Below are 24860 nucleotides of genomic sequence, written 5' to 3'. Positions count from 1 at the left end.
CCCACGGCTCTCACCCCAGGACAGGCAGAACAGGAGCTGCTCAGAGCCCACCAGGCCAGCTGGTGGGTATTGTATCCGCAGGCTTTGAGCTGGGAATGGAGCCTGGTACTTGGGCTCTTTTCCTCGTTTGATTAGCTCCTTTTCCTTTGGCAGCTGAAAAGACACTTGGCAGCACCAGGGCTTCACATCTTGTTGAGTTGAATAGGAGGGAGCAGGGTTTTGGCAGGGACAAAAGAACATACCACTGCTCCATCAATGGCCTCATTACTGAGTGCTGTGGCTCACAAGGAGTGGCGAGGAGGCAAGGAGAGCTTGCTTCTTGTAGGCAGACAAGCACTGGAAATGCATTTCCAGCCTGACCTATTACTCTGAAGATATCAGCTCAAAGGCAGGTTGAAATCTTGACAGTTTTTATCTGTGGAGGAGATGTAAGCATGTATTGTCTATCCCTGGCTGAGGGTCTGGAAGCCAGCCTCAGTGTGTGCGTGTCTGTCAAGCCCAAGTTAGTGAGCTAAGCCACCTGAAGCAGAAGGGTGGCACAGAAAATGAAGGGGCAGGCAGGTTTTTAGGAGGGGGCTGGAGTGCCCTGACTGCTCAACAGATGCTTATCACCTGATCATGTTAGGACCAAGGGTAACAGGTGTATTGTCCCCTGTTCAGTCCTCTTGAAAAACCAAAACATGAAACATTTGCCAGCAAATACTCCAAAGAAGTATAATCCAGACACCCAGCTGGCTGTATTTTAGCTCTTATTCTATAAATTTATTCTAGTATAAATCAATACTATTTGTTCATTCAGACATAATGACAAGACTGTCCATGCAAATGCCATTAACAACCTGAGCAGATGCATTTTTAAAGACAACTGGGTGAGAATTTTTTACAACCCAGTAATAATGTATCCTGTAAAATCTATTTTCTCCATCATTATTTCCAAGCGATGGGATTTTCAGGAACATTCATTGTTCCCTGTTGCTAACAATTTACAGTCAAGCCCAGTGTGAATCAGGTTAGGTCAATACCAACTACATTGGAAAATCGCAGCTCCTGTATTAATATTTTGAACTATTTTGACAACCAGTTGTACAGAGAGTACCACACAATTTATGTCATGGTTAAGTGGGGGTGAGTGCCTTGAAAGTTGTCCAAGAGTATTTTCAAGTGAAAACTCAACGTGATCTGTAGGAATCATTTCATGTAGAAGTGAAGTTCAGCCATGTAGGGATGAAAGTTATAGCAGTGGAAGGTGATCCAGGAAAAAAGCAAAGGAGTTTAGGATACAAAATAAGTGCACAATACTCTCAGTGGGTACTTGGAAGAAGGATGAAATGGGGACAAGAAGGTAAAATGGCTGTGGTGGTTTTGATACAAACATCCAAGTCCCATGCTCTCCCCATTCTTAAATCAAGTCTCACCCCTACTGGTCCATCCTTGAGCCTCAGCAGCTCCCTGTTGCCTGGGTTTCTCCCCACTGAATGTCCCCTGGGAAGAAGGGGAACAGAGTGACTGGTCAGACTGGTCCCCTGCTTTTCCAGCAGCCTGTGCCTCCGGGCCCTGCACTGCATGTGCCCAGCTGCTCTCCAGGAGTCAGGGAGGGTGACACACCAGCACTGCCCGTTGGGATCGGTGGTGACAGCAGACAGGCCAGCTCTATTTCCCTGCAGGCAGGCTCCCCATGGCAGCCCTCCAGCTCTGGGCAGAGCTATAGGGACCAAATTCCAGCCTTGCTTCTCCAGGGCAATTTCAAAGGAATTCCCTGAAGTTACGCTAAATTTAAAATCATTTCGAGGAGGAGTGAGAAGCAAACCTCATCATCTCAAAACTTGCTCAGACAGAGGCTCTGCTTTGCATACCAAGATGAATAATAAATAGCAGTCATCCATCCATCCATGTGGATGGATTGGCTCTGCCCACAGCAGACGGTGTGAAAAAAAAAGTGTGAGGTGAGCATTTCTCATCAGCTCTCCCTCTGGGAACCTCTTGCCCACATGGTATTGATTGAGAGATGGTACAAAGAAAAAAAAGGTTAATTAAATAAAATGTTTTAACATCAGGCAGGACATCAATGGCTGAGTTGTTCATCATCCCAAAGAGTCTCTGAGGAAAGGAGAGGGAGAGCTTGAGCCCAAGGCTGACTCCAGCCCAGGACAGAGAGCAGCACCAACAAACCCTAATGTCCTCAATCCCTCCTGGCCACTGCAGGGAAATGCCCAGGCTCCCTCCTCCCCTCGCTGTGTCGGGAGCCCATTTCAGGCGTGGTGCAGCTCCATGTAGGTTGTGCTGCTGAGGAGCGGAGACCCAGCTTGGAGGAGCTCCTGACCCAATGCCTGTCATGTTCCCAGGGCATCCGTGCCACCCCCTGGGACACAGAGGAAAAGCTCTGGCAGCTTACTTGGCATCATGATGCTCAGCTTTTAATACTCCCATGAGACACAAGGGAAAGACAGAAGCAGTGCATCTGCAGGCAGGCATCTCCCTCCCTGTCTGATACCAATCCCATAAATGATCCCGCGGGCATTTGACTGCAGCAGTCACTTATGTAAGGGCAGCTTGCACATTAGAGGCACCATGGTGGAGCCCCAGACCCGCCTGCCTGCCTGCCCTCATCAGGGGAGGGTGGTGTCAGACAGGGGCCATGGGTGGGACATGGGGGGCAGAGGGGTCTGTGCTTTCCCCGTGCCTGATGCTCCAAGTCTGCTATCCAGGCAACTGGCTCAAAAGGCCGTAAGAGCAAAGCCATCCTTGCAGCCATAGTGAAAGAACTGACTACAGTTGGACTGCACACAGATATTATTAACACACTGCACGGCTCTGGAAACCTTGGAAAATGGGTGAAAACATGCTTCTTTCCTGGAAGAGCTGAAGGGATGCTCTGGTGCTCTGGCACCTCCCGCCTGCCTCGCTGCCCTGGGCTGTAGAGGGAGGAGGCAGCTCTGGCAGTGGGAAACTGGGGTGACCAAAATCAATAGTGAGCTGCAGCCCTGGCTGGGGAGCTCCTGGGACCGGGGAAGTCTCTGCCTTGGACAATAGATTATTTTTAACTAGCTCCAGTCTTCAAACACTGTAGCTTAAAAAAGGGGGGAAAGAAAAGAATAGCTGATTTGTGCAAGCTCCCCTGCTCCCATTAAGTCTGTGGAAGTGGTGCTCTGCATTTCAATGGGGGCAGGACTGAGCTTCTCATGAGATAAATTGCAGCCTGCCCCTTTGCATGCTCTGTGCAGCTACTCCTGGCTTGTTTAGCTTCGCTCTTTCCTGGCCCCCCTACGAACACCCCTCCCTCTCTGAAACGCTCCCCAGCAGATTTTTTTGTTGTTGTTGTCATTTAGCTATTCATTTTCCATAGGCTGCCTTCATTCCCGTGGCCTTTTGCAGCTAGGAGACAAGATGTTGCCTTGGAAACAAAGCCCCTTAGATGTTTGGAGTCTCTGGGATTGCTCTGTCTGCTCCCGAGTACTTTTAGGTTATTTTTATTAACCACACAAAGATGCAGCAGGCTTGTAGCCAAGGCAGAAAGTAGCCCTGGGAGGTGGAGGGAAGGCAAGAGCCTTACTGGCATCATTCACTCCTCTGGGGATATTTTTTTGCGATGCACCATGGGCACGCCTGCAAGAGAAATGGCATCTCCAGAGAGTGCTGCACAGGCAGGGCTGCTCCTGGGGCTGGGATGGCTGCAAGCAGGCAGAGCTGCAGTACTGCTGGGGAGAGGGGCTTGCCAGGAGAGAAAAAGCCAAAGTAACCAGGAAGGGAAAACAGAGAGGAGTTAGGAATTGCAGAATTTGGATTTCTTGGGGGTTCTCACTTTCCAACTAGCTGGCTGTGCCATGGGGGGACCCACTGTGCACTCTGCTGCTGAGATGGACATGGTGACTACGGGCCTGGGCTGCTTATTTTAGAATAAATCAGATTTCTAGACCCATTAGGCAGCTGTGAAAATCTCCGTTCTAAGGTTTCACTGGCAGTTCTGCTCTGTGCTGTGGGGCGAGTCCAGGGCACCACAAACAGACCCTAAACCTGAGCTTTGCTCCCAGCTGGATGGCTGGAGGATGCTGGTTACTTCTGCCCCAAATCCATCTGTGGGAGACGTTTGAGCTGTTCTGCAAAGGGGCTCTGGGAGGCAGTCAGACTGTAGTGTTATCACATCCTATTATCCACTGGCATCACTGCATGACACTGCCAAATCCCAGTCCCTCCATGGAGGACATTTTGGAGCAAGCTTTTACTCCTTTTTCTGCAAAGATGTAAAAAAACCAAACAGAACAAAAGCAGATTAAAAGGAGCTCCCTAATCCCCGGACGGTAGTTGAAATATTTCCAATCCAGCCAAAGTATTCCAGAAAAAAAGTGAATATATATAATTTTCCAAGAAATACTCTGTGCAGTATTAAGCTCATGCCTTGCTACTCCTGTCAGCACAGTCCTGTGCTCTGTACAGGCACCAGGGAGGGCTTCCCACTGCAGCAGCTGCAGGACTTGCAGACCCAGGGAGGGTGGCACAGAGAGAGAGGGAGCACAGAGGGGAAGGAAGGAATGCACTGAAAGAGGATGAACGTGAGAGACAGAGGGTGAGGACTGGTGTGCCACACCCGCAGAGATGAACACCAGCAGGTCACAGTGACAAAGAGCCTCGACCATGGTGCTGAGATGCTGCAGCCATTTCCATTCTTGGCTACAGGCAGGCACTGGGGCCATCCCCACTGTTCTGTGGGGGTTGAAGTGACCTGTAATGGCAGCAAAGGGTTTTAGAGGGGGATCCACCCTGTATCCTCTATTTGTATCACACAGGCTTACACGCAAGGCAGCAATTCCATTGTTTTGCGGCATTTTCCACCACAGCTGAGCTTCACAGATGCCCAGGCTAGTAAGATGCTCTCAGATTTTATTATCCCTTCTGGTGCATCCTCACCAGAGCAAGGAAGTTTGCCTCACCCTCACAAGTGTCATAAATGCTGGGTGCTTTTTTCCCATTGTTGCTGATTTTTCCTGTCGTTACTACATGATGCCATGGTTACAGAGATAGGACTAATCCAGTGACAGCAGTTTATGGGCTTTTTTTGGTTTTGATATTTTTTGATGCTATATTTGTGCCAGAAGAATAAATAATAAATATACACAACAGCATCAAAGATTTCTGCCAGCCCCCCATCCTATTTCTGCTTACCCTTGTTAAGCTGTTAGAAAGGTAGTTCTCTGCCAGCCACTTATCTTATGAACTATCCTGTCATCTAATGATGCACCTGAGGTCCCATTTATCCATTTTCTCTGAAAAGAGCAGTTAATAAAAATAAAGTTCCTCTTAATATCCCTGAGAATAGCTTCTCCTGGAACAGCAATACTCACACTCAACCCAGCAGGTTCCTTCCCCTCTGCCTTCTTTCTCTTTCCCTCTTCTTCCTCTCCCACCCTCCCCCTATCAAAGGGTTGGGGAAATTTCTTGATGCTCTTGTAAGGAAAATTTAGGACATTTTTTCTCTGCAGCAACCTGAAACAATGTGTAAGCAAATTTGTTAGCATGTGACGTGCCTCAGCTCTGGTAAGGAGGAACTTGCTGGAGGTTAGTCTCTGTAATCCCTGCTGATCAAAGCAAGAACCCCTCCAAGCCTGTTACAAGCACCCAAGTCTTGATTTTTCTGGAAATACAGCAGCACAGGGGAGATTTAACTAAAAATCTGTCTTTTGTCTGCTCTGAACTCTGTGGCTCCTTTTAAACAGCTACAGACTCCTTGACCAGTCACTGTTCAACCTCAGCCCCATCAGAGGCAGCTTCCACTCACAGCAGAACCCCAGCCAAATGCTCCTCTACCCCCACCTCTGCTCCTCCCTGCAGAGAAGGGTTCACAGTCACCTGGAATTTAAGAGGGAGAGAAGCTAAACAAGGATTGTAGTAGTAAGAAGTCATAGGCAAAATTTTGTTAAGCAGTCACTCAGTGAATAGCATCTTGTTTCAAGCTATCCCCTTCACAATGTTAATATCATAGAATCCTAGAATGGTTTAGGTTGGAAGAGACCTTGAAGATCATCTTACTCCAACCTCCCTACCATGGGCAGGCACACCTCCCACTAGATCGTGTTGCCTAAAGTACCAGCCAACCTGCCTTGGACACTTTCAGGGACAGGGCATCCACAGCTTCTCTGGGCAATCTGTGCCGGTGCTTCATCACCCTCTAAATAACTAAAAAATAGTCTGAAATGAACCAAAACCATTTGTAAAATCTGGTCAAAATCTCCACATCTGGTTAAAATCTATGATTCTAGTAAAAATCTACATGTAGTCATTGGCAAGAGGAAATTATGTCAGAATTTTTCAAGAGGATTTTGCATTCCTGAAAGGACAAAGTAATTTGTTTTAATTTTCCCAACTTTCATTCAAACCCCAAATTTTTGTTTGAAATTTGACATACTTCTAAAAAATAATACTGAGCACCTAAATAACTCAAAATATTTTGAGGGCTTAAGGCAAGTGCTTTGGCTGGATGTGAAATTAAATTTTTCAGAGGATTTTGGATTCACAGGAGAATCCACATTTCATCCAAGCTGATTTTTAACACCACTTAATTTTTCAGTTCTGCTGCCAAGTGGAAGAATCAGTATTCTTTGGCTGCTGTGATGGCTAATGTCACATCAGCAATGCAAGAAACAATTTTGAGACCCCCCACATCAGGCACAAAGCTTGAGTATGCACAGCAAACCCACTGACTGCTCTGTCGTGGAGGGCAGTACAAAATCCCTACCCAGATACCCCAGTTATGGGTTACAGAAGAAATTATGGGTTATGAGAAGAAAAGAGGCAACAGGGAGATGAAATTTACCAGGGTAGGGCAAAGGGAGGGATTTTCCCTCTCCATTTTCTTTTAGGTATATACCTTCAACAGAGATCACCAAGTGAAAAAGGACCATAAAATGAAACAGGGCTCTCTCTGGTTGAAAGACCATTTCTTTCTTCAAGGACAGATGAATGTAGCCCACAGGCTTAGTCCCTCATCACAGAGGTACTGATAAATCTGGGAGATTAATTGTAGAGTGGAGATTAGCACCCACCGTTCAGCATCAGGCTCTGAGCATTAAACTAATTACTGGGTTCCAGCACTGCACAACTTCCCAGCAGGAAGGCAGTGCCCTATAAACCATCATACACAAGTGGCATTTAGCCAGAGATATTAAAAAAATCTTTTTCCTGGGAATACACCCACCACAGGAGCTGGTTTCCCTTTCTGTTCCAAAGACAAAGCCTGTTTTTCCCCTTTATGGTGGGAAAGCTTGGAATGAAACTGTGTCCCCTCTGCCCAGCCACTTTTAACACAGTCACCCAGAGGGATGTTAGTGTGGAAAATCTTAAAGACATTTCAGGAGTGGAAGATGTACAGGCTAAACCCATCAGGAATTCCCAAACCCAGAGTGGGTTCCCAGAGAATCACCACCACTCCCACTCTGTTCAGCCTCAGCCGTCCGCGTTGCAATGAATGGAAAATATCCATTTATTTTACAAATGCCAGGAGCCAATGCAGCTTCCCCACCTGTGTTCTCACTGTGGCATCTCAGGCATTTGTCTGCCATTTACTGCAGCACAAATATTCCAGTGCTGTTACATTTTATGGACTTCTACCCAGCAGAGGATATTAGGGAGAGGAGAAGGGCAGTAAGCTGCAAGGATTTTGCTCTCTCATCTTTACATGTTTCCAGCCTGCTCCTGAGCACTGCGGCAGAGCACTTCCCTGCAGAGCATGAAGCCATGCGGCTAATGTCCCCCATCTGTGACTCTCTCTCTCATCCCCTCCCTGGTGGGCAGTGCTGTCTGTGCCTGCATGGCCTGAAAGTCCTCAGCGAGGGATGACGTTTGGGCTTTCAGCTCCTGTAGCCAGACCCTCTGCTCAGTGCTTGTAGGGAAGAGGACCCATTAAAGCATCCCGTTCTTGGAGCAGTGCTGGGGGAGCATGCAGTGGCTGTTGAACTCTTGGGGATGCCTTCTTCTTGAAATAGAGGGGACTGGGATGGAGAGTGTGCTGTTTTCTTTCCTGCCTTTGCAGCTAGTGGGTCAGGACCTATTTTGAGACCTTTTAACACATGCTTTCTGGCTTTCCCATTCTTGCTTGGAAAAATCAGGTCAGCTACCCACCGCGTTTGTCTCGCCCAGCTCTGGAGCTACTCTGAGCTCCTCAAAAAGAGGGGAGGACCGGGCATTTCCTAGAAAAAAAGCAAATTCAGGAAATAACTAGTCCTTGCAGGTTGAGTTCTGTGTTGTTGGGTTGTGGGTTTGTCCCCCAATAGTGAATGAACCACTATTTTCTACAGGACGTAGAGCTATAGGAATTCTTACTATGGTGCTGGTCAGCTGGCAACCCAAGAGCTTAATCTAGTCCATGCATTATCCAGTCTCTGGATTGCCAGATAGTCATCAGTCCAAGCAAACCAGGAACATTATTTTCTATGTGTTGAAGGAGGGGAAAAGAGGGTAATACCCACATAAGGGCTGGCAAATTTTATTTGGTGAACTGCAGTATCATCCAGAATGGGAATGAAGGTAGTACTGAACGCAGAGCAGTTGCCCTGCTGTAAGAAACATCATAATCTGCAATATCAGTCCTGCTCAATGTCTGCCCAAACAGGAAGCAGCAGACAGAAAAAAAACAGCTATAATAAGGTTTCAGGCTAGAGATCCTAGATCACTTCCCAGACACACAGAACTGTTTGGCCAAGACAGTGAGAGGTGATGGTGCCATCTTGGCTCCAGAAGGATACGAAAACCAGGGCTGTACTAATTGCCAGCCGGACAGCACAAGCTCATGAGAAGCTCTGGATGCCACCGTGGCTGGTTGTGTTTTCTGTACACAGAAGTCTGTCTGCTCCCAGACAGACGGCAGCCCTTTGGCATTGTATCCACATCAGCCAACCTTTTTGTGAGAGGTTTGCACAAGGGTGGATGACTGCTGTGACGCTGTGGAAAGCCAGCCATCTCTAACTTAACGTTTTAGGCTTAGCTTTGCTGTGTGATGCAGAGTGCTAGAGAGCATTATGCTGAGCTTTTGTGTAAACCCCTTTCCCAGACCACTGGGATCTCTGTCCAGAGTTTTGCAATTCCACCTCCAGCTAACATGAGTGAAGAGGGGAAGTTTGGGTGCCCACCTCAAGGTAATCTCCAAAGGGGTAGATATTAATAAGCCACTGGATAGATTTTTACCTGCTCAGTGCCTTCCAGGATCTCTCAGCAAGCCAAATGCCAAGCCAAGGTGGGAGGCCTCAATTAAATGTTCTGAGGGTAGATGGAAGGGTGCAGGAGGAAAGTTGTCTCTCTCACGATGCACAGCAGCTGCTTAATGCCAGACAGACTTGCCCAGATTGAGAGGTCAGCTCTGAAACACAGATGCGTGAGAAAGAGAGGGAGAGGGAGGGGGAGAGTCATACATGTAGCTATTTATTCAGTGTCTACAAAAACTTCTATGGACTTGGAGCTGGGCCCTGGATGTCTCTGGAAAAGACATATTCACCAGCCATGCTTTGTTTCCAGGATTTATTCAGGCTGAAATGCTGTGAAAAAACACTGGGTTTTGCTGCAATGCAACCACTCTTTGTCTGGAAGTGGGGTCCATATTTCTGAGACAGTCTGTAAGGAGAAGGGGGAGGTTTTCAGTTTATGATACACATTCTGCCACAAAGTTACAGGACACCATTTCTCACTGGAGTAGCAGAGGCACATCCTGCTGTGCCCTGAGGTCAGGATCTGGTTCCCCAAAGGGTTCCCTTCCAAGGATGTCATTTTTGGATGGTGGATGGTCTCTAGACATCAGTTTGATTATCCCCAGGTTCATGACTCATGATGGCCACTACTATTTTCACAAGATTGCTTGCTGATGATTGGTACTGTATTGATGTGCCCTGTACCACCAGCCAAATTGAAGTGCTTATAGTGCTTATCTTTTCCCCCACTGCATGGATTTTCTGAAATGTTCAGAGAAGCAGCTCCTGGTACAACCAGCCACCAGACAAAATTGCCCCAAGATTAACCTTTGAGACAGGCTAAGTGACAAGTATCATTAATCAGAACAAATAATAGGAAAAATTGATATTTACTGGGATTTAGTTCACCAAAAGGAAAGGACAGTACAGTGTGGCACACCAGCTCATACCTTCATTGGCTGTAGCACAGCACAGCTCTTTAAGCTTTGGCAGATTTGTACCACGCAGCTTCACACAAGGTTTTGCCTCTCCCTTAAAATTCCCCTTCCAGAAAACTATTCCTTTTTGATACAAAATTAAAATAAAAAGTTTCCTAGTCAGTGTCCAGTCAACTTCAAAGAATCAGAGCTAGGATTTGCCCTAGGATAGACAGAGATGGGGACCTAGGTCCTACTCCAGTCTGACTCTACAGCAGCCAGGGCAGCAGCAGCTTTGCTGGTACCTTCATAGTGCAGCTCTGCTGGTATCTTCATGGGCACCAGTCATGGGTGGTGGTGAGGAACAAGTAATTAGGGGTGGTCTGTATCGGGGTAATGGAAAATAACTTGCTTGCAGAGACAAAGGCAACTGCCAGTAGTCTCAGACTGCAGGGAGGAGCCCCTCTCCCTTCCAGCCAGGTAACACATTAATTGGGCTGTGTGACTGTTGCAAGTCACAAGTTTGTATGCTGAGCACAGGCTGTGAGCTTGGTGACAGTGACATATGGGAGACAATTAAATAACTGCAGTTGTATCCAGGTTAGGGAGAGAACAGATCCCCTTTTGAACTGGATTTAGACCAGAAGTGTGTTGCACAGGTAGGCCCACAACCTGGAGTTAGGAATGACACATGCCAACTTCCCACTGTGTTTACAAGCTTCTTGTTCACAGCTGCCTGTGGATTTCAGACCCTGCCCTGGCCTTACAGAACCCTCTCCCTTCCCTGACCAAAGAGGAGGTCTGTTCTTTAGTAAAGACTTATTTGGTCTCTTGGCTTGATGTCTAAAGCCTGGATGTATAATTTCACTTTACCACAGTCTCTAAGCTCATCTGTCTCCCCCGACCGTGCACAGCCGGCTTTAATTGTCCTGCTGGAGGTGGATGGAATCAGCATTCAGGAGTGACACAAAGTGTCAAATGCCACTCTCCATAATGAACGGCCCAAAGGCATTCAGCTCAGGTGTTAGGGTTTCACCTGCTATGGGAAACACAAGGCACTGGGGAGTGGCAGCAGGATGTGTCAGAATGCTGCAGACAAAGACTAGGATGCTCATGCTGGGTAAGAGCCAGCATGAAGGAGACCAGCCTGACCTCTTACCCTCCTCCCAGATGTCTTGTTCCGAGGAGACAGAAGACAGAGCAGCTGGGAATGGCAGAGGCAGCAGTGGTGGAATGAGCTCTGCACCATTTTGTAGCTCCTTCCAGCAATCCCAGGGGCCAAGCACTGCCTATTTTTAGTTCCCGAGGTAGCTGAAATACCACCGTGATGTTCATTAACAGCAGCCCTGTCGGATGGGAACTGCAAGGCAGGGGAGTGGGGGGCTGGTTTGCCTGTTTTGTTTTGCTTTATTTAATTGCTGGCTGCAGTACAGCGTGGCAGGAGGCTCGGCTCCTCTCACCTCGGGAAAAGCAGGAGCAGCAGACCCAGGGGAGGCAGGCAGGGAAAAGTCAATCAGGCAGTATTTAAAATCTACCTGCTGGGCCCAGGGGGAGTTGGAGATTTTAATGTCATTCCCAGCTTGAGACACAGCCTGGAGAGTGAGAAAAGAAAGGGGTATCTTCTCTTCATGGATCCTTAATTGCTCGTTAAATCATCTAACAAATGCCTGAACTCTTGGATGGCCCCATGCTCCTTGACAGAGGGACTTCAACCTTGGCAGGGGGAAGGGGTATTTTTAAAAGTACTCATTACACCTGCTTTTTCTGGATCTGTAAAACCAAGGGTTCACTCTGCAAAATAAAACTAAGTCTGGAATATTGTTATTACTGTTCAGCAGAAGCAATAAACTTTCCTTCGAGTTCTTCCCCTGTTTCAGCCTGCTGACTCTGTCTGCCCTGCAGGCAGGTGTCCATGCTGTGGGAGGAGAGCCTCTCCTGTCCCCAAAAGGGACTTCCAGTTACTGCAGAGGATCATGTACCAAAATAATCCCCTGCCCTACGTGCCCACTTCTGGCCCAACAGACTCACAGATAACCACAGCCAGAAATGTCTGTGCCTGGTCACTCCCATTCTGCCTTGTCATTGCTGTTCATCTCTGTCTTCTGCTCAAAACCCCCCTGTGATGGGTCTTACAGGGAACTGCCACAAGTCTCAGTAGTTGAAAAGGTGATGCAGCTATTTCCCAGCACAGAAAACATGATGACTGTGCCATTGCCTCTGATGTTTTGCAAAGAGCAGCCTGCAGTTAAATCCACAAAACTCAGAAGAAGCCCAGACCATGCCCATGACAGCTGGAGAGCTTCAAATGTGCTTTGCCATCACAGACAGGTGGACAGATCTGTTACTTATACCTATAACCCCCTCCAGCAGTCAAGATAACATACAAAGACATCCTTCTACCTGACTGGAAGCATGGATGCTTTTCCTGCATCACATATACACAAATACTGGAGCCAAGGCAGACCGCAGCCATTAGCAGGTTTTATGTCATTTAGAGTCTGTGAGAAGAGCAGAACTGCCGCTCCAGCAGGGCAGGCAAACCATACAGATTATTTATTAATATTCACTCAGCTCACAAAGCACTCCGGGGCAGAAAACAAGCTTTTGAAATTAACTGAACTCTTCAATGTTCTTCGTTTGTCTTGGCTTTGAGGTGTGAGTCACCAATACTTTTTCGCCAAAATGAGCAGAGTCTGTACAGAGGGCTGGGAAGATTCCTGGGCACTGTAATATGAAGTTAAGTGCTCTGTGAGAAAGATTTTATGTTCATAAAGCCTTCAAAGCATAGAGTCCACCCCATTAAGTTTTATGGGATACAATACTGAGACATACAGTACTGAGACTTCTTCAGCCCATAAAGGCTGGATGTTCAGGGCACCTGAGGCTTTTTCACTGAGCACTGAAATCTCAAACAGCTTCAGTCTCCAGTGCTTTCAGTTTGGTGCTCTGCAATTTCTCCACAGTTTTGGTGTTCAGAGAAGAGGTTACAGAGTTTTGATCCTGACCATACAGACCCTGCCATACACTTGTTATTCCCATCCATACAATAAGATTATTGTGGTGCTCCTCAATGATGGCACATCTAATTGTCCCCAACAAAGCATGAGCAGAGCCTGCACTCCCCTCTCAAGATTTGTTTTTCTGGTCTGCACTCGCTGGCTTAGATCAAACACCCTGGAAGGCAAAGATTTCCACCTGCATTTAGCCAAGAATGGGTTCAGTCTAGCACACAAGAGGCAAGAGAGTAAAACAAGAAGGTTGTCTTCACAAGCTTGCTGCACACACACAAGGAACAAGAGCTCCTCTTTTCCAATTAATTATAGCAATAATAATTGGGTTTGTTTCAGCTAGTAGAAATATGAGATTTTCAAAGCAATGAAAGAAAAACTCTGCAGATTAGTCAACATCCCAAGGGTTTCAAGAGTCTGTGGGTGCTGTGGGAGTTTACTTCTTGCAAAGCAAGCATAGTCATGAATCTGGGTGTCCTTCTTCACAAACGAGTGAAGCATCAGCCACTGTGGACTATTACAGGAAGGCTGAACTCAGCTATTCCAAGGCTGTCTAGACATTCCCATTCTAAATCTGAGACATCTTCCAGACCCAAGTTGTGTCAGAGCACTATCCTCCAGGAAACGTTGCTGTCCCAGTGAATCTCATTTTTTCTCACCAAAAAAGATTCCATCTGAAAATGGCCATCTGGCCCTGCCCTCACTGCCATGCTCTGTAACCGTGGGAGATTCCTCTCCCTCTGAGTCACAGAGCACCACAGCAGCCAAGGTGGTCCGCATTAACATGAATTAGCCCTCCTAGCAGGGGCTCATAGCAAAGAACAAGAATTTAGGAAAAGCAATAAACCAGCATCTGGAAAAAATTGTTTCTTGAGTCTTTCTGCTGTTCTTTCTGATACAAAGCCCCCACTTCAGCAAGTTTCCACTTTCAGTTAAAGCAAGGCGTTGTTGCTAACAATTTTAAATATCCTTGTACATGTATGAATTCCTATCTGTTCCTATGAAATTCCACACATGCAGTGCAGACTGCTTTGTCTGTTGAATAGAAATATTTGTTGATATGAGGTGGATTGCACAAACTTTTTCCTTGTGATTTCCTTCCTCCATTCTCCTTTTGCCCTTTCAGCTGGATCACACAGTATGGATGCTAAAGCCCCATCCTGAGAAACAGGGCCTCTTTACTCCTGATGGTTTGGAGAACTGTTTCTGAAATATCTGGCTCCAAATTCTGCCTTAAGCATCTCTGTGAGCTCTTGTTTCTTTTCTCTGCAGGCTGATGCCAAGATGGTCTGCGATGTCGTAAGTCGGATGGAGGACACAGAGCCCTTCTCTCCAGAGCTGCTGTCAGCTATGATGAGGCTCTGGGCAGACTCTGGGATCCAAGAATGCTTCAACCGGTCCCGGGAATATCAACTTAACGACTCAGCCCAATAGTGAGTATCCTTGGCCATAGCCTTGCATGTTGAGAAGCTGCATTTGGATTTGTTGAAGTTTTGACTGAAGTGAATGACCTAATAGCAGTGGAACTGAACGTGTCTCTGCTTACAGTTTGGGATGTGTGTTGTGCCACAGGCCACTGCAAAGCACAGAGGATCAGGCAGGACATTCATGTCCACTCTTGGCCAGTCTGGGGTCAGGCCTGTGACCCCAAGGCCAGGTTCCCAAACTGCTCCCAAATGTCTCAGGGTAGGTTTTTGCAAACATGGATCTAGTGAATATAGGCAAATCAACCTGTGGGCACAGCAGATGGCTCCTTTGTCTATCTGACTGAGAACAGAAGGGTGTGATCACCTGCTTTGCGCAGCAGTACAGCTCTTGTGTTTGCTTTTCTTTCCTCTGTTTGCTTTTCTTTCCCACTGGACCTTCTGTAGTTGTACAGTGTACTGATAGGTCAGCTGGATTACAACCAAGGGTAAGGGACATCTTTACTTTTCCAGGGGTATTGAGTTACTCTTGTAATACAGTCAGTAGCTTCTCTGCCATTAGGGACCACATCCAGATGTCATTCAATGGGGATTGTCTGAATCCATGGCTTTGGTTCATACTGTCATGAGGACAGGACATCCACCCATAAATGGCTGCTGTGGCTCTGAAGAGATGTTCCGCGTCTCCCCAGTTTCAGTTCAGACCTATTTGTAATGACAATTGATCCAATATATTTGCTTCAACCTAGGTCAGGAGACTAAAGGTTTTCATCCCATAATTGCAATCACAGCATCTGTTGCAGTCCAGCAAAATGCCCCTGGCCCTGGACTGTATCTTGTGCAAGAGTCAACCAAAGGTGGTTAAGTATAAACATAAGGACCAGGCGTGCAGACAGCTTTCATTTCCCCAGCTGTGCCCTTGGACCTTTTGGCAATCAGGCAAACAGAAGCTTCCCAATGGTGTCAGGCAATGCTATGTCCATGCTTTTGGCTGTCACAATATCCCATAGCAACAAGTTCACCAGCTGTTTCATGCACTTCTGGAGTTCTTATTGTGTTTGGATTGTTTGGCATCTCTGCTTGGGGTGTTCCTGGATATCAAAAACAAAACCCAGGCACTGGTGTGGCTGCTGGTTTTGTTCTGTGTGGTGGGCCTGGTGCTCCCAGCTGCACCAGCTGCTCCCATCCAAGCTGGCAGGGCAGCTGGGGAGAGCAGCACTTGAGGTGCTGCAGCAGAAGGCAAGTGATGACACATCATTTGGCATTGATGGAAAACTGAATGGGAAACCTGCAGATGTGTGGTTGGTGATACAGCATCCTACCCAACCATGATCACACCTCAGAGATGATCCTGGCATTCTGCTGCCTTTTAATCAGTACTAGGTGGATGATGGTTGAATCTGTATTTCATTGCCTGTAATAGCAAAATAAGCTTTCTCTTGCCAGCAGCTTTTTCTTTTTTCTTTTTTCTTTTTTTTTTTTTTCACAAAATAAGGGTGTGATGGCATAAACATACCTTTAGAGATATAAATTATCTAAAATGCCAGTCCTAATTGCATTACAACTTTGTGGAAAAACCTTCAATTGTTTTAGAGCAAATTACCTTGAGGAAAGTATTTTGATTTTCCTTCCATGCAAGACAGCAGTTGAAAATAATAAGCAGAGCCCTCCCAATATGACCAGCTGCTGTGCAATTCATCAGCAAGAGCTCTGAAACCACAAGCAGTTTCTAGACATCAACTGAAGAGGCTCTGTGCCGTAGTATTCACAGCAATTGCAATCTAGGGGTTGCAGCCCAGCCAAATGAATTCTTGTGTCTCTGACAAAATCTCTTGCATCCAGATGAGGATGGATGGCCCTCTGTGCCAGGGCAGTGCTGTGATGCCTCTCTCCTTAGCTGTGAGTTGTGCTGTGGCTGGGCACCTTTTTTCTCTGGGCTAGGTTGGTGGAGAAGCTGGAGATAACAAAGCCCTTCTCATTCACAGCCCTGCTGGTGTTCAGGAGCCTCTGGTGGCTCTACCACTGGGAACAAAGATGTTGTCACATGGCAGGGCACCAAAACACATCCTTCTGCACCTCTAGGCCTTGGTGCCATCACAGGAGATGGTGGTGCAAGTGAGAGCTCATATGGCACTTATTCACACCCAGTGGACTCCCAGTGAAAAGAGGCATATATTTTATTTAATTCTTCAATGCTTTAGGGTTGTTTACTTTTGCATGAGTGGAAGATTTGAGACAGTTTTATATTTTTTTTTCCCACCCTGGGAAAAGGCTTGTCTTTATTCACACTGATACTCAATTTAAAACACTAACAACTACAAAATGTGTTTTCATTAGGGCTAAGAAAAATAAATTCCAGAAAAGAACTGAATTCTAAGTTCCCCAAAGTCTGAAAAACAGTGACAGGCAGTGAGCTGCACTAGCATTTCATTTCAGGCTTCTCTTGGTGTTAAGCCTTAGGGACTGGCATTTTGCTGGCAGGAGGGAAGTTTCCTGCAGGAGTCGGAGATTGTGCTCCATGGCTGCTCAGCACATGCCACAAAGCCTGAAGGCACCAAGTGACCAGGTCATGTTGTGGCCAGCACAGGTGAGACCTTCAGGAGTGCTCCAGGCACTTCCCTTCACCCCAGAAAGCACCCACCAAATGCCCTGAATGCTTTTCAGAACCTCCCGCTGCTGCTTGGCTATTTCTAAGGAACCACCTCCTGGGCTTCTCTGAGTCAGTGCTGCTGTTGTCTTTAACTGTTCTTCCAGTGCTTTACCTTGAGTTTTTTTAAATGGCTGGAACAACAGGCCTTCTGTTGCAGCCCCTGGGAGACCAAGTCACAGGCTAATCAACAGCCTGCAAGGGTCGGCAGCATGGCTCTTACCAGTCTGTCATCAATTTCACTGAAAATAAGTTTAATCTTTTGTGTTAGACTAAACAAGAAGTGAGTATTAGCTCCCTTCTGGAGCCAGATGGGCCAGAGCACATTGCTTTCTAGCCTCTGATACATGCAGACAAGTATGGATTTCCTGCAAAGCTTTGTTTCTTTGGGCTCTAAACTCAGCCAGTCCTTAGCAAGAATTTCGTAGCTGCTGCAAAGGAGCAGTAGAAAACAGCACTTTTACAAAGAAAAAACATGGTCGAGGAAGAGGGAAGGTTCTGTAATGGACCTCTTGTGTCTTGGACTGCAAAAAGCAAAACCATAAGGAAGGCAAGACAAGGGAAGATAGTAAGATGTAGCAATTGGTTTCATTTTTTTTTTTTTTAACTGCATTTTTTTGTAGTTCCCTAAGGCAAATTTATGGGTGGGTTGCGTTCCACATTCCTAATATCTTGATTATGTTTTTATTCCTAGTTAGTCTCCTCTTCCTTTCTTGTCTCTATGCCTAGGAGCTAAATCTACCTCTGATCATCAAAGAGTCTGGGCAATGCTGATGTCTTTTTCTTCTCCAGCCAGTTTCTGTCTGTGGAAGCACATATGTGACCCACATTTTGCTTTCAAAATCAGCAAAACAGAGGTTTCCAGCTGGTTTCCTTAATCTCCTACTTTTGTTGAGATTTTAAAATTGTCTTGTGTTTCCTAGCCTCGAGTTCCTAACTAGGCTGGTCAGTGGAGTGCAGCACATAGGGCAAGTCTGATCTTAAGCACCCAGGGATGGGGACTGGCTTTGAACAGCCTCCAAACTTCAGGGGGGAAATGGAGCAGACAGAGCATCCACACGAGCACTAATTTTCCGTGTGCATCTCCAAACAGGAACAGGCCCTGCAAGATGTGTAGGCAGAGACAGTTTGCAAGTACACAGACACAAAAAAGCCAGAACCTATCTCAAGTTCTTCTCCTCCTGCTTCCAAGTACTTTGAAAGATCATTTGATAATGCCAGGGCTGTGAAACTACCGTGAAAATGTAAAATATTTTAGGTCTGCATTCAACCCATCCATCTTCACACATATCAGAGGTGTCAGGGCTAGGAAGCTTGTTGCCTTTGGCTCCCTCCATCAGGAGCCAAGGAGAGAGAGATGCCTCTGAAGAGGGATACAGTTCTCACTGCTCAGTGGAGAAAGAGAGATGCAGTTGTGTTTGTTGCTCTAGCACAGCTAACCACAGCACTGACATCTCAAGCCTGTGCCAAATACCAAGCCCAAACTGGACAACGTTTTGGTTATTTAATCTTAAAGAATTGGTCTGGCAGTGCCTTACAGAAAAATGGCACCAGAGTCAGAATAAAATACTGCAGTGTCTTCCTTCTCACTCCATCTTGTGTGGGACTGTTTTCTGATCTATTTTCCTTGCAAAAGAATTGTCTTTGCACAATGCTGTCACCTCCCCTACTGATTCTTACTGCATCCCACGTGCCAACACACACTTTGCATCAAAAAAGCAGTTAAGAAAGTAGAGCCAGATGTTGTTGTGATGTGGTGAATGGCTTCCAGATTGAGCCCTGACAAGGCAGCATTGGAACAGACTGCCCAGAGAGGCTGTAAAATCTTCATCCTTGGAAGTGCTCAACACTGAGCCACCTGAGCTAATTTCCAAACTGAATTTAACTTTGAAGTTGGTCCTGCTTTGAAAAGGGGCATGGACCAGATGAATTCCAAAGGTCCAACCCACACTGGCACTCTTGGGTTTGTTCTTTTTCCCTTCACTCTTTTTCTGATAACACTGGGTTTAAAAGAGAGAAAGGGTCTTCGAGGTTTGCTGCACTTTCCTGTGTCTAGTCAAGCAGGACCATGCAGCTCTATGATAATGTCCATGTCCCACAAGTCCCATGGTCTAAACATTTACCTTGCTGGCTTCACCAGCTAGGCAAACATTTAAACCATGGGACTTGTGGGACTTGGTCATTATGCGTGACTGTCAGGACATGATCCATTTTAATGAGCTGCAATTGTTTCTGGCACGCCCAGACTGAAGAAAGAAAAATTATAGGTCATGGTTTTGCATTAATATTCCCATCAGGTGTGTAGATTCCATTTTCTCATCACAGCTTTTGCATTAGAATATGGTTTTCTGCACACCCATCTTACTCGTGCCTGTCACTTGCGCTCCCTTGCATTTAATTGGAGGCAGTAGCAGCATAAATGGAACAATCCAATTAATTGGGATGACTTGCATTGCGCTGTTTATTGAACAATGCACCTTTGTGTCTTGGAGCCCAATAAAGCAGAAAGGAAAAATACATCACAAGTGTAGAGGTAGGTACATTTGTCTGAATTTATGGTTTAATTTACCCCAGTAAGTAAATATGCCCACCAGCGCTGAATAATCAAATTCCCCTACAATAAGAAAAACAAAACAGTCCATAAAGGCCAGAGCTGGTTGACTGGAATCACCAACCTTGCTCCATTCCCACAAATGAGATGCAAATCTATTTCCAGGGAGGAGCAGCTCTGCAATGTCTGCTGGTGCTGGTGCTGGTGCTGGAGCGGGGCTGTTTCTTGTCGGTGCAAGGTGAGGGAGACACAGGCAATCTGAGCTTCAGCCTGTTACAGTCTTGCAGGGCTCGGGCTTGGTAGAGGTCTTAGTTTCATTATTATCCTCATAAATTGAGGAATTGCTGTTATTATATGGCTTCACCTAGGGCTGAGGGTGAGGTGGCAGAAGAGCACAATAGCAAAGACATTGTGTTTTAAATCAGCTGGATGTTTTCCAGCATCTCCCCTGAAGTCTTCATCCATCTGGAACACCCAATTTCACCAAAATTGGGTACAAACTCTCCAGGGGCTGCCTCTGTTGGCCCAAAGCAGAGTGGAGACCACGTCAGATTACCTTGACCGTAGGTGTTAAGTCACCTTCCTATAACACCAAATGCTGACAGGAAAGCAGGAGGACTGAGCTTCTTTGGCAGAAAACTCCCAGGCAGAAGTCTGCAGGACTCTGCATAACACAGCTTCATCATAAAATACTGGATCTTGTTATAGTGCCCATCCCACTTGGCCCCTCTCAGACCCCAGGGCAGAGCTCCACCAGACCCACCCTCTTTTGGGGTACAGCTCTGAAAAGACACAGGAGATACAGACTGTCCTGCAAGGAGGAGCAGAGAAGCTACATAGGTAGTTCATTCCTGGAGCACAAAGGCATAGCAGTACCTGCCACCTCCCTGCCATTTTTCATTCTGTGTTGCATCGTAACTGTGTTGTCCTTGGCCTGGGATTAGTAAAATCTTGACACCTTGAGTAAGTAAATTGGTATTTAATGAGACACAATTAAATGGGCTCATCAGATCAGGGCTGTCCCCATTTTGGCAAAACTCACACCAAAAGGGTAGGAGCTGAGGTAGTTCACACTGCCTGGAGGAGGAGACACTGCAAGAACTTGGAAACCATCTCTTCCCTTTTTCACATTTTGCTTAGTGGTGAGGAGCAGCCAGCACCATCTATAAACACAGCACAGGGCATCCCCCCAAGGAAACCTGCTGAACCACAGTCCTGAACCCCGGATAATCTGTTCTCATCTCCAACTGACAGACCCAACAGGAATTTCTTCCTGCCTTGTGAAGGGCTGTGGGTGACAGATTTGGCGCAGAAAGATTTGACTTTTTTTGGCTGAGTATTTGTGTATTTTTAGGCTGAAATGTCCTTATGAAACCAGCTGGAGCTGGCAGGCTGCCACCAAGGGTTGAGGTTGGGTTTTTTTTTGTTCCGTTCAGTTTGTTTTTTCACTGCTGTCCCTATTGCTGGCTGCAGCCTCCCTCTCCCACCCTTCCTCAGGTAGCACTCACACCCTGCAGGTGAGCCCCTCACTTTGTCTCCCATCTTTCACCCCAACCTCCTCATCACACCGAGGCGTGGCAGTGCTGGGATGCAGCTTCACAGCCAGACTCTCCTGGGAGCTCACAGCCCCTGCTCCTCCTCCCCTGCAAAGCCAAGGAATCCAAGCTTCCCTCTCCCTTTCTGCACCTGAGGTTTGATGTACAGTTCACCTCCAGCTCCTCCATCACACCCTGCCCTGCAAGACAAACAGCATGGCTCACACAGGCTGAGGGCAGGAGATGGGGCACCTCCTGAGGGGTGCACCAGAGAGGCTGTCAGGGTGACTATTACTCCTAGAAGCTCCTTAGGGAATTGGATAGCTCTAGCAAGGCATTTGTCACCACTGTGTGTGATTCCTGCTTTATGGCAGCCAGTCAGCACCCGGCTCTGCACACGGGGGGCTCTGAGCCCTGTCCCCCAGCAACGCGTGTGACCAGGTGGGGACCATCCGGCTGCTCTCAGCCTCTGATTCTGCAGCGTGTCTGCAGGAAAATCTGTCAGGAGACCACCATGCCGAGGCTCTTCACACGGCTGGCGTCAGGTCTGGCACCATCTGTGAGGCTGGGAGGTGAGCCTGGCGGTGGCATGTGCTTTCCCGATGTATTTGCTACCCGTTTGAAATCCTTAAATGGCAAAGAATGGCAGGAACGAAGGGGTTTCTTTGTAGCCAGGCTCCAGGATGGAGCAAGCTGTCTTCCACACAGGTCTGCAGGCACCAGTGGTGAGATGCTGCACAGCTGCCTGTGACCCCCCTCCCCAAATCCTTTCCCAGAAATCATCCCAGTTTGTAAGGAAAAGCTGAAAAGGACTTTGCTGCAGTCCAGGTAGCATGTAGCAGCACATTGGGAACTCTGGGGCAGAGCTGCCTGCACCAGCCATGGGGTGAACAGCCAGGAGGAGCCACTCCAGCCTAGGACAAACGCAGCTAAGCAGGACAGATCAGCTCTGTGTGCTCAGGATGCAGTTAGCTTCCTTTCCCCTCCTTCACAGTTTCTGATTCCTCCATGGATCATCCCATTCCCCATCCTGTGCCCTGCTCAGGGCTCTGACACCAGAGTGGTGCCCCCACGGTGCAGGAGAGCTCCAAAGGTTTTTGAGTGACTACTAGAGGTGTGCAGCTGCTGCCACTCATTCCCCCCACCCCCTCCTGGGGACCAGGCAGTGCACACACACTCACCCTTCCCACCAGAAAAATGTAGTATCCCCATCCTCAGATAGGATCCAAAATCCAACTTTAAGGTTAGGAGTTAAATCCAAAACCAATTGCAAGCCTAGATAAAATTTCCTGCTTTTCAGAATATATTAAGAGAACCATTGGAAAATTGCTTTTATCTGCTGCTTCCTAAACCTTCTAGCTTGTACTTTGAAGCCTTTTGTCTGTGAACAGGAGAGCTGGAAAGCCCTTTTTTACTTCCTTAAGCAAATAGCCCATCTAATATCCAGCCTTGAGGGGATTGAGAGAACAAAAATTAAGGGGGAAAAAAAACCAAGGATGTAGCAACGGTTGTGACACGGCGTAAAATCACCAGATCACAGGACTCAGCAGTGATGGGTTTGAAGCACCAGATGTGTGCCCATGAAGGGAGGGTGGCACAGCTTCTGTTGGGAAGGCAGAGCTGCCCAGCCCCCGGAGAGCCCGCGGTGCCTGTCGGCCGGCAGGCTGCAGCTCCTTGTCGCGGTTCCCGGTGGGGACAATGACACGCTGCTGTGTCTGAGCTGCTGACGTCCGCGGTGGCGAGAGCAGCGAGGGCAGCAGCGGAGCCGGCAGGAGCCGCGGGGCTGGGCAGGAGCAGCGGGGCTGGGCCGGCTCAGCGGGGCTGCGGGAGCCCCGGGAGCACAGTCCCAGCGCCTGGCCAAGGTTCTGTGCGCTGGGATCCGCTCCGTGCGGCTAAGGGCGCCGCTTCTTTCACAGCCTAATTGATACAATAGCTCTAATCAGCTCTAGAGCAAACAGCACTTTGTGTCTTGCTTATCCAGGCCATGTGCTGAGCAGCCCCCAGCCATCGAGCTGCATTTTGCATGAGAAGAGGGGAAATACGGGGTTCTTTCTCCAGGACTCAGCAGCACGGACACACGCCTGGCCATGGCCGGTGCCCTGTGTGGGGCAGGGAGAGTCTTGGGACAAACCTGCACCAGGGCATTTAGGTGCAGGCTGTGCAGGAGGCAGGGGGCTGTGCTTTTCCTTGGCATTTCAGTACTGTCCTGTGGTCACTGGCACTCCAGGGCTGGGTCAGTGCCAGGAGTGCCCTTCCTGCCTCCTCCCTCTCTTGGAAACCTGACAAGGGGCTTGTTTGTACCTGTTTTTCCCCAGAGCATTCACAGATGAGACTCTTGTTGATTTGGGCAGCAGAACTGGAGGCAGGCAAATGTGATGCTGCCACGGCACTGCTCACATGCCACTCTACCACACAAACTGGGCAGGAGCCCCATCAGCACAGGGGGCCTAACACACTGCAGACAGATTTTTGACCTTTTCCTATATTTTTTTCTTTTTGCCTGTACCACACACTAGTTGGGACTAACTAGTGCTAGGTTCATATCAGTCCATTTATCCACACCTTTTACATTATTACAGTAAAAATAACAGACACTGTCTATGAGCTATTGTTTCGTCTTCCCCATTTATGTTCCTTGCTTTCAGACCACTGACATATCACACAGATCCAAACCCAAAACTTCTGTATTCTCAGTCCACCCAGAAAACCCTGTAACTCCCCAACCTGCCTCTCCCCCTGCCCAGCTCAGGCTCTCAGGGTACTCCTGCAGGGACTGTCAGGGACAGGCACACACTCACTGCTCTGTGGGCACAGGCTCTGGGCAGGGTTTCTTAGCTTGTTCATGACAGCAGAAGGAGGCTGGAGAACAGCAGAGCAAACACCCATCCTTGTGCCAAAATCCACGTGCTTACAACCTTCCCCACCTCCAATACATTTAATGCATTTGAATGTTGGAGTGCCTGGAGAAGGGACCTCCTCAAAGGTCCCTGGGCACCCTCAGACTCTTTGGAGAATTTATTGGGGAAAAAAGAGGATAAATTATTCTGAGCCTAGATTTTAGGCAGCACCTACTCCATGCTGCTGGGAGGGGAAGGAGGAGATACAGAGGAGAGGGAAGCCAGGCACAAACTGCACCATGGACTCTGAGGAAGTGTCAGCTCTGGTTTTGGTGGTAAGTCCAAGTAATTTGCTGGGGATTTACGGTGCATTTTGTGTCATTGTAACCCCTTCCTTGCTGGGCTACACTGTGACCCCGGTGCTGAGCAGCAGGTTTGCTGAGAACACCAGGACTGAAAAGAAATTTAGTGCTCTAAAACTGCAAGCCTGGTACATGAAACTCCATGTGAGCAGTCTCTGTAGCTCTGAGGCTTTTACAGCACTTTTAGTGATATAGATCACAATTTCCCAGTCCCTCAGTATTGCTGTTGGTATGTGAGGTTTGGCAATAGCATAAGAACCATTTCCAAATCCTCCTTCAGGGAAACACCAGCCAGTACATCCTACTGAGCATCATTAATGTCAGTTTAAACATTTGCAGTTAAACAGATCCATGCTCTTGCAGTGCCCAGCATGAGAAATACTGCACCAGTGTGCTGTGCAGTGATGCCAAA

General features: G+C 47.6%; 1 protein-coding gene across 2 annotated transcripts in view; it reads left to right on the top strand.

Moving 5' to 3' along the window:
* Positions 1-24860, top strand: part of GNAO1 (G protein subunit alpha o1) — a 138493-nt gene that overhangs the window by 78050 nt on the left and 35583 nt on the right. For both annotated transcript variants that reach the window (XM_041458838.1, XM_041458837.1), the window contains exon 4: positions 14365-14525. In XM_041458838.1, coding sequence (XP_041314772.1) covers positions 14365-14525 — 161 coding nt within the window. The remainder of the gene's footprint in view (positions 1-14364; positions 14526-24860) is intronic.

The sequence above is a fragment of the Pyrgilauda ruficollis genome, unplaced genomic scaffold, assembly GCF_017590135.1.
Source record: "Pyrgilauda ruficollis isolate IOZ18807 unplaced genomic scaffold, ASM1759013v1 scaffold13, whole genome shotgun sequence".
NCBI lineage: Eukaryota > Metazoa > Chordata > Aves > Passeriformes > Passeridae > Pyrgilauda > Pyrgilauda ruficollis.
Note: the sequence above shows the minus strand (reverse complement) of the source record. Positions and strands in the feature narration are given on the sequence as shown.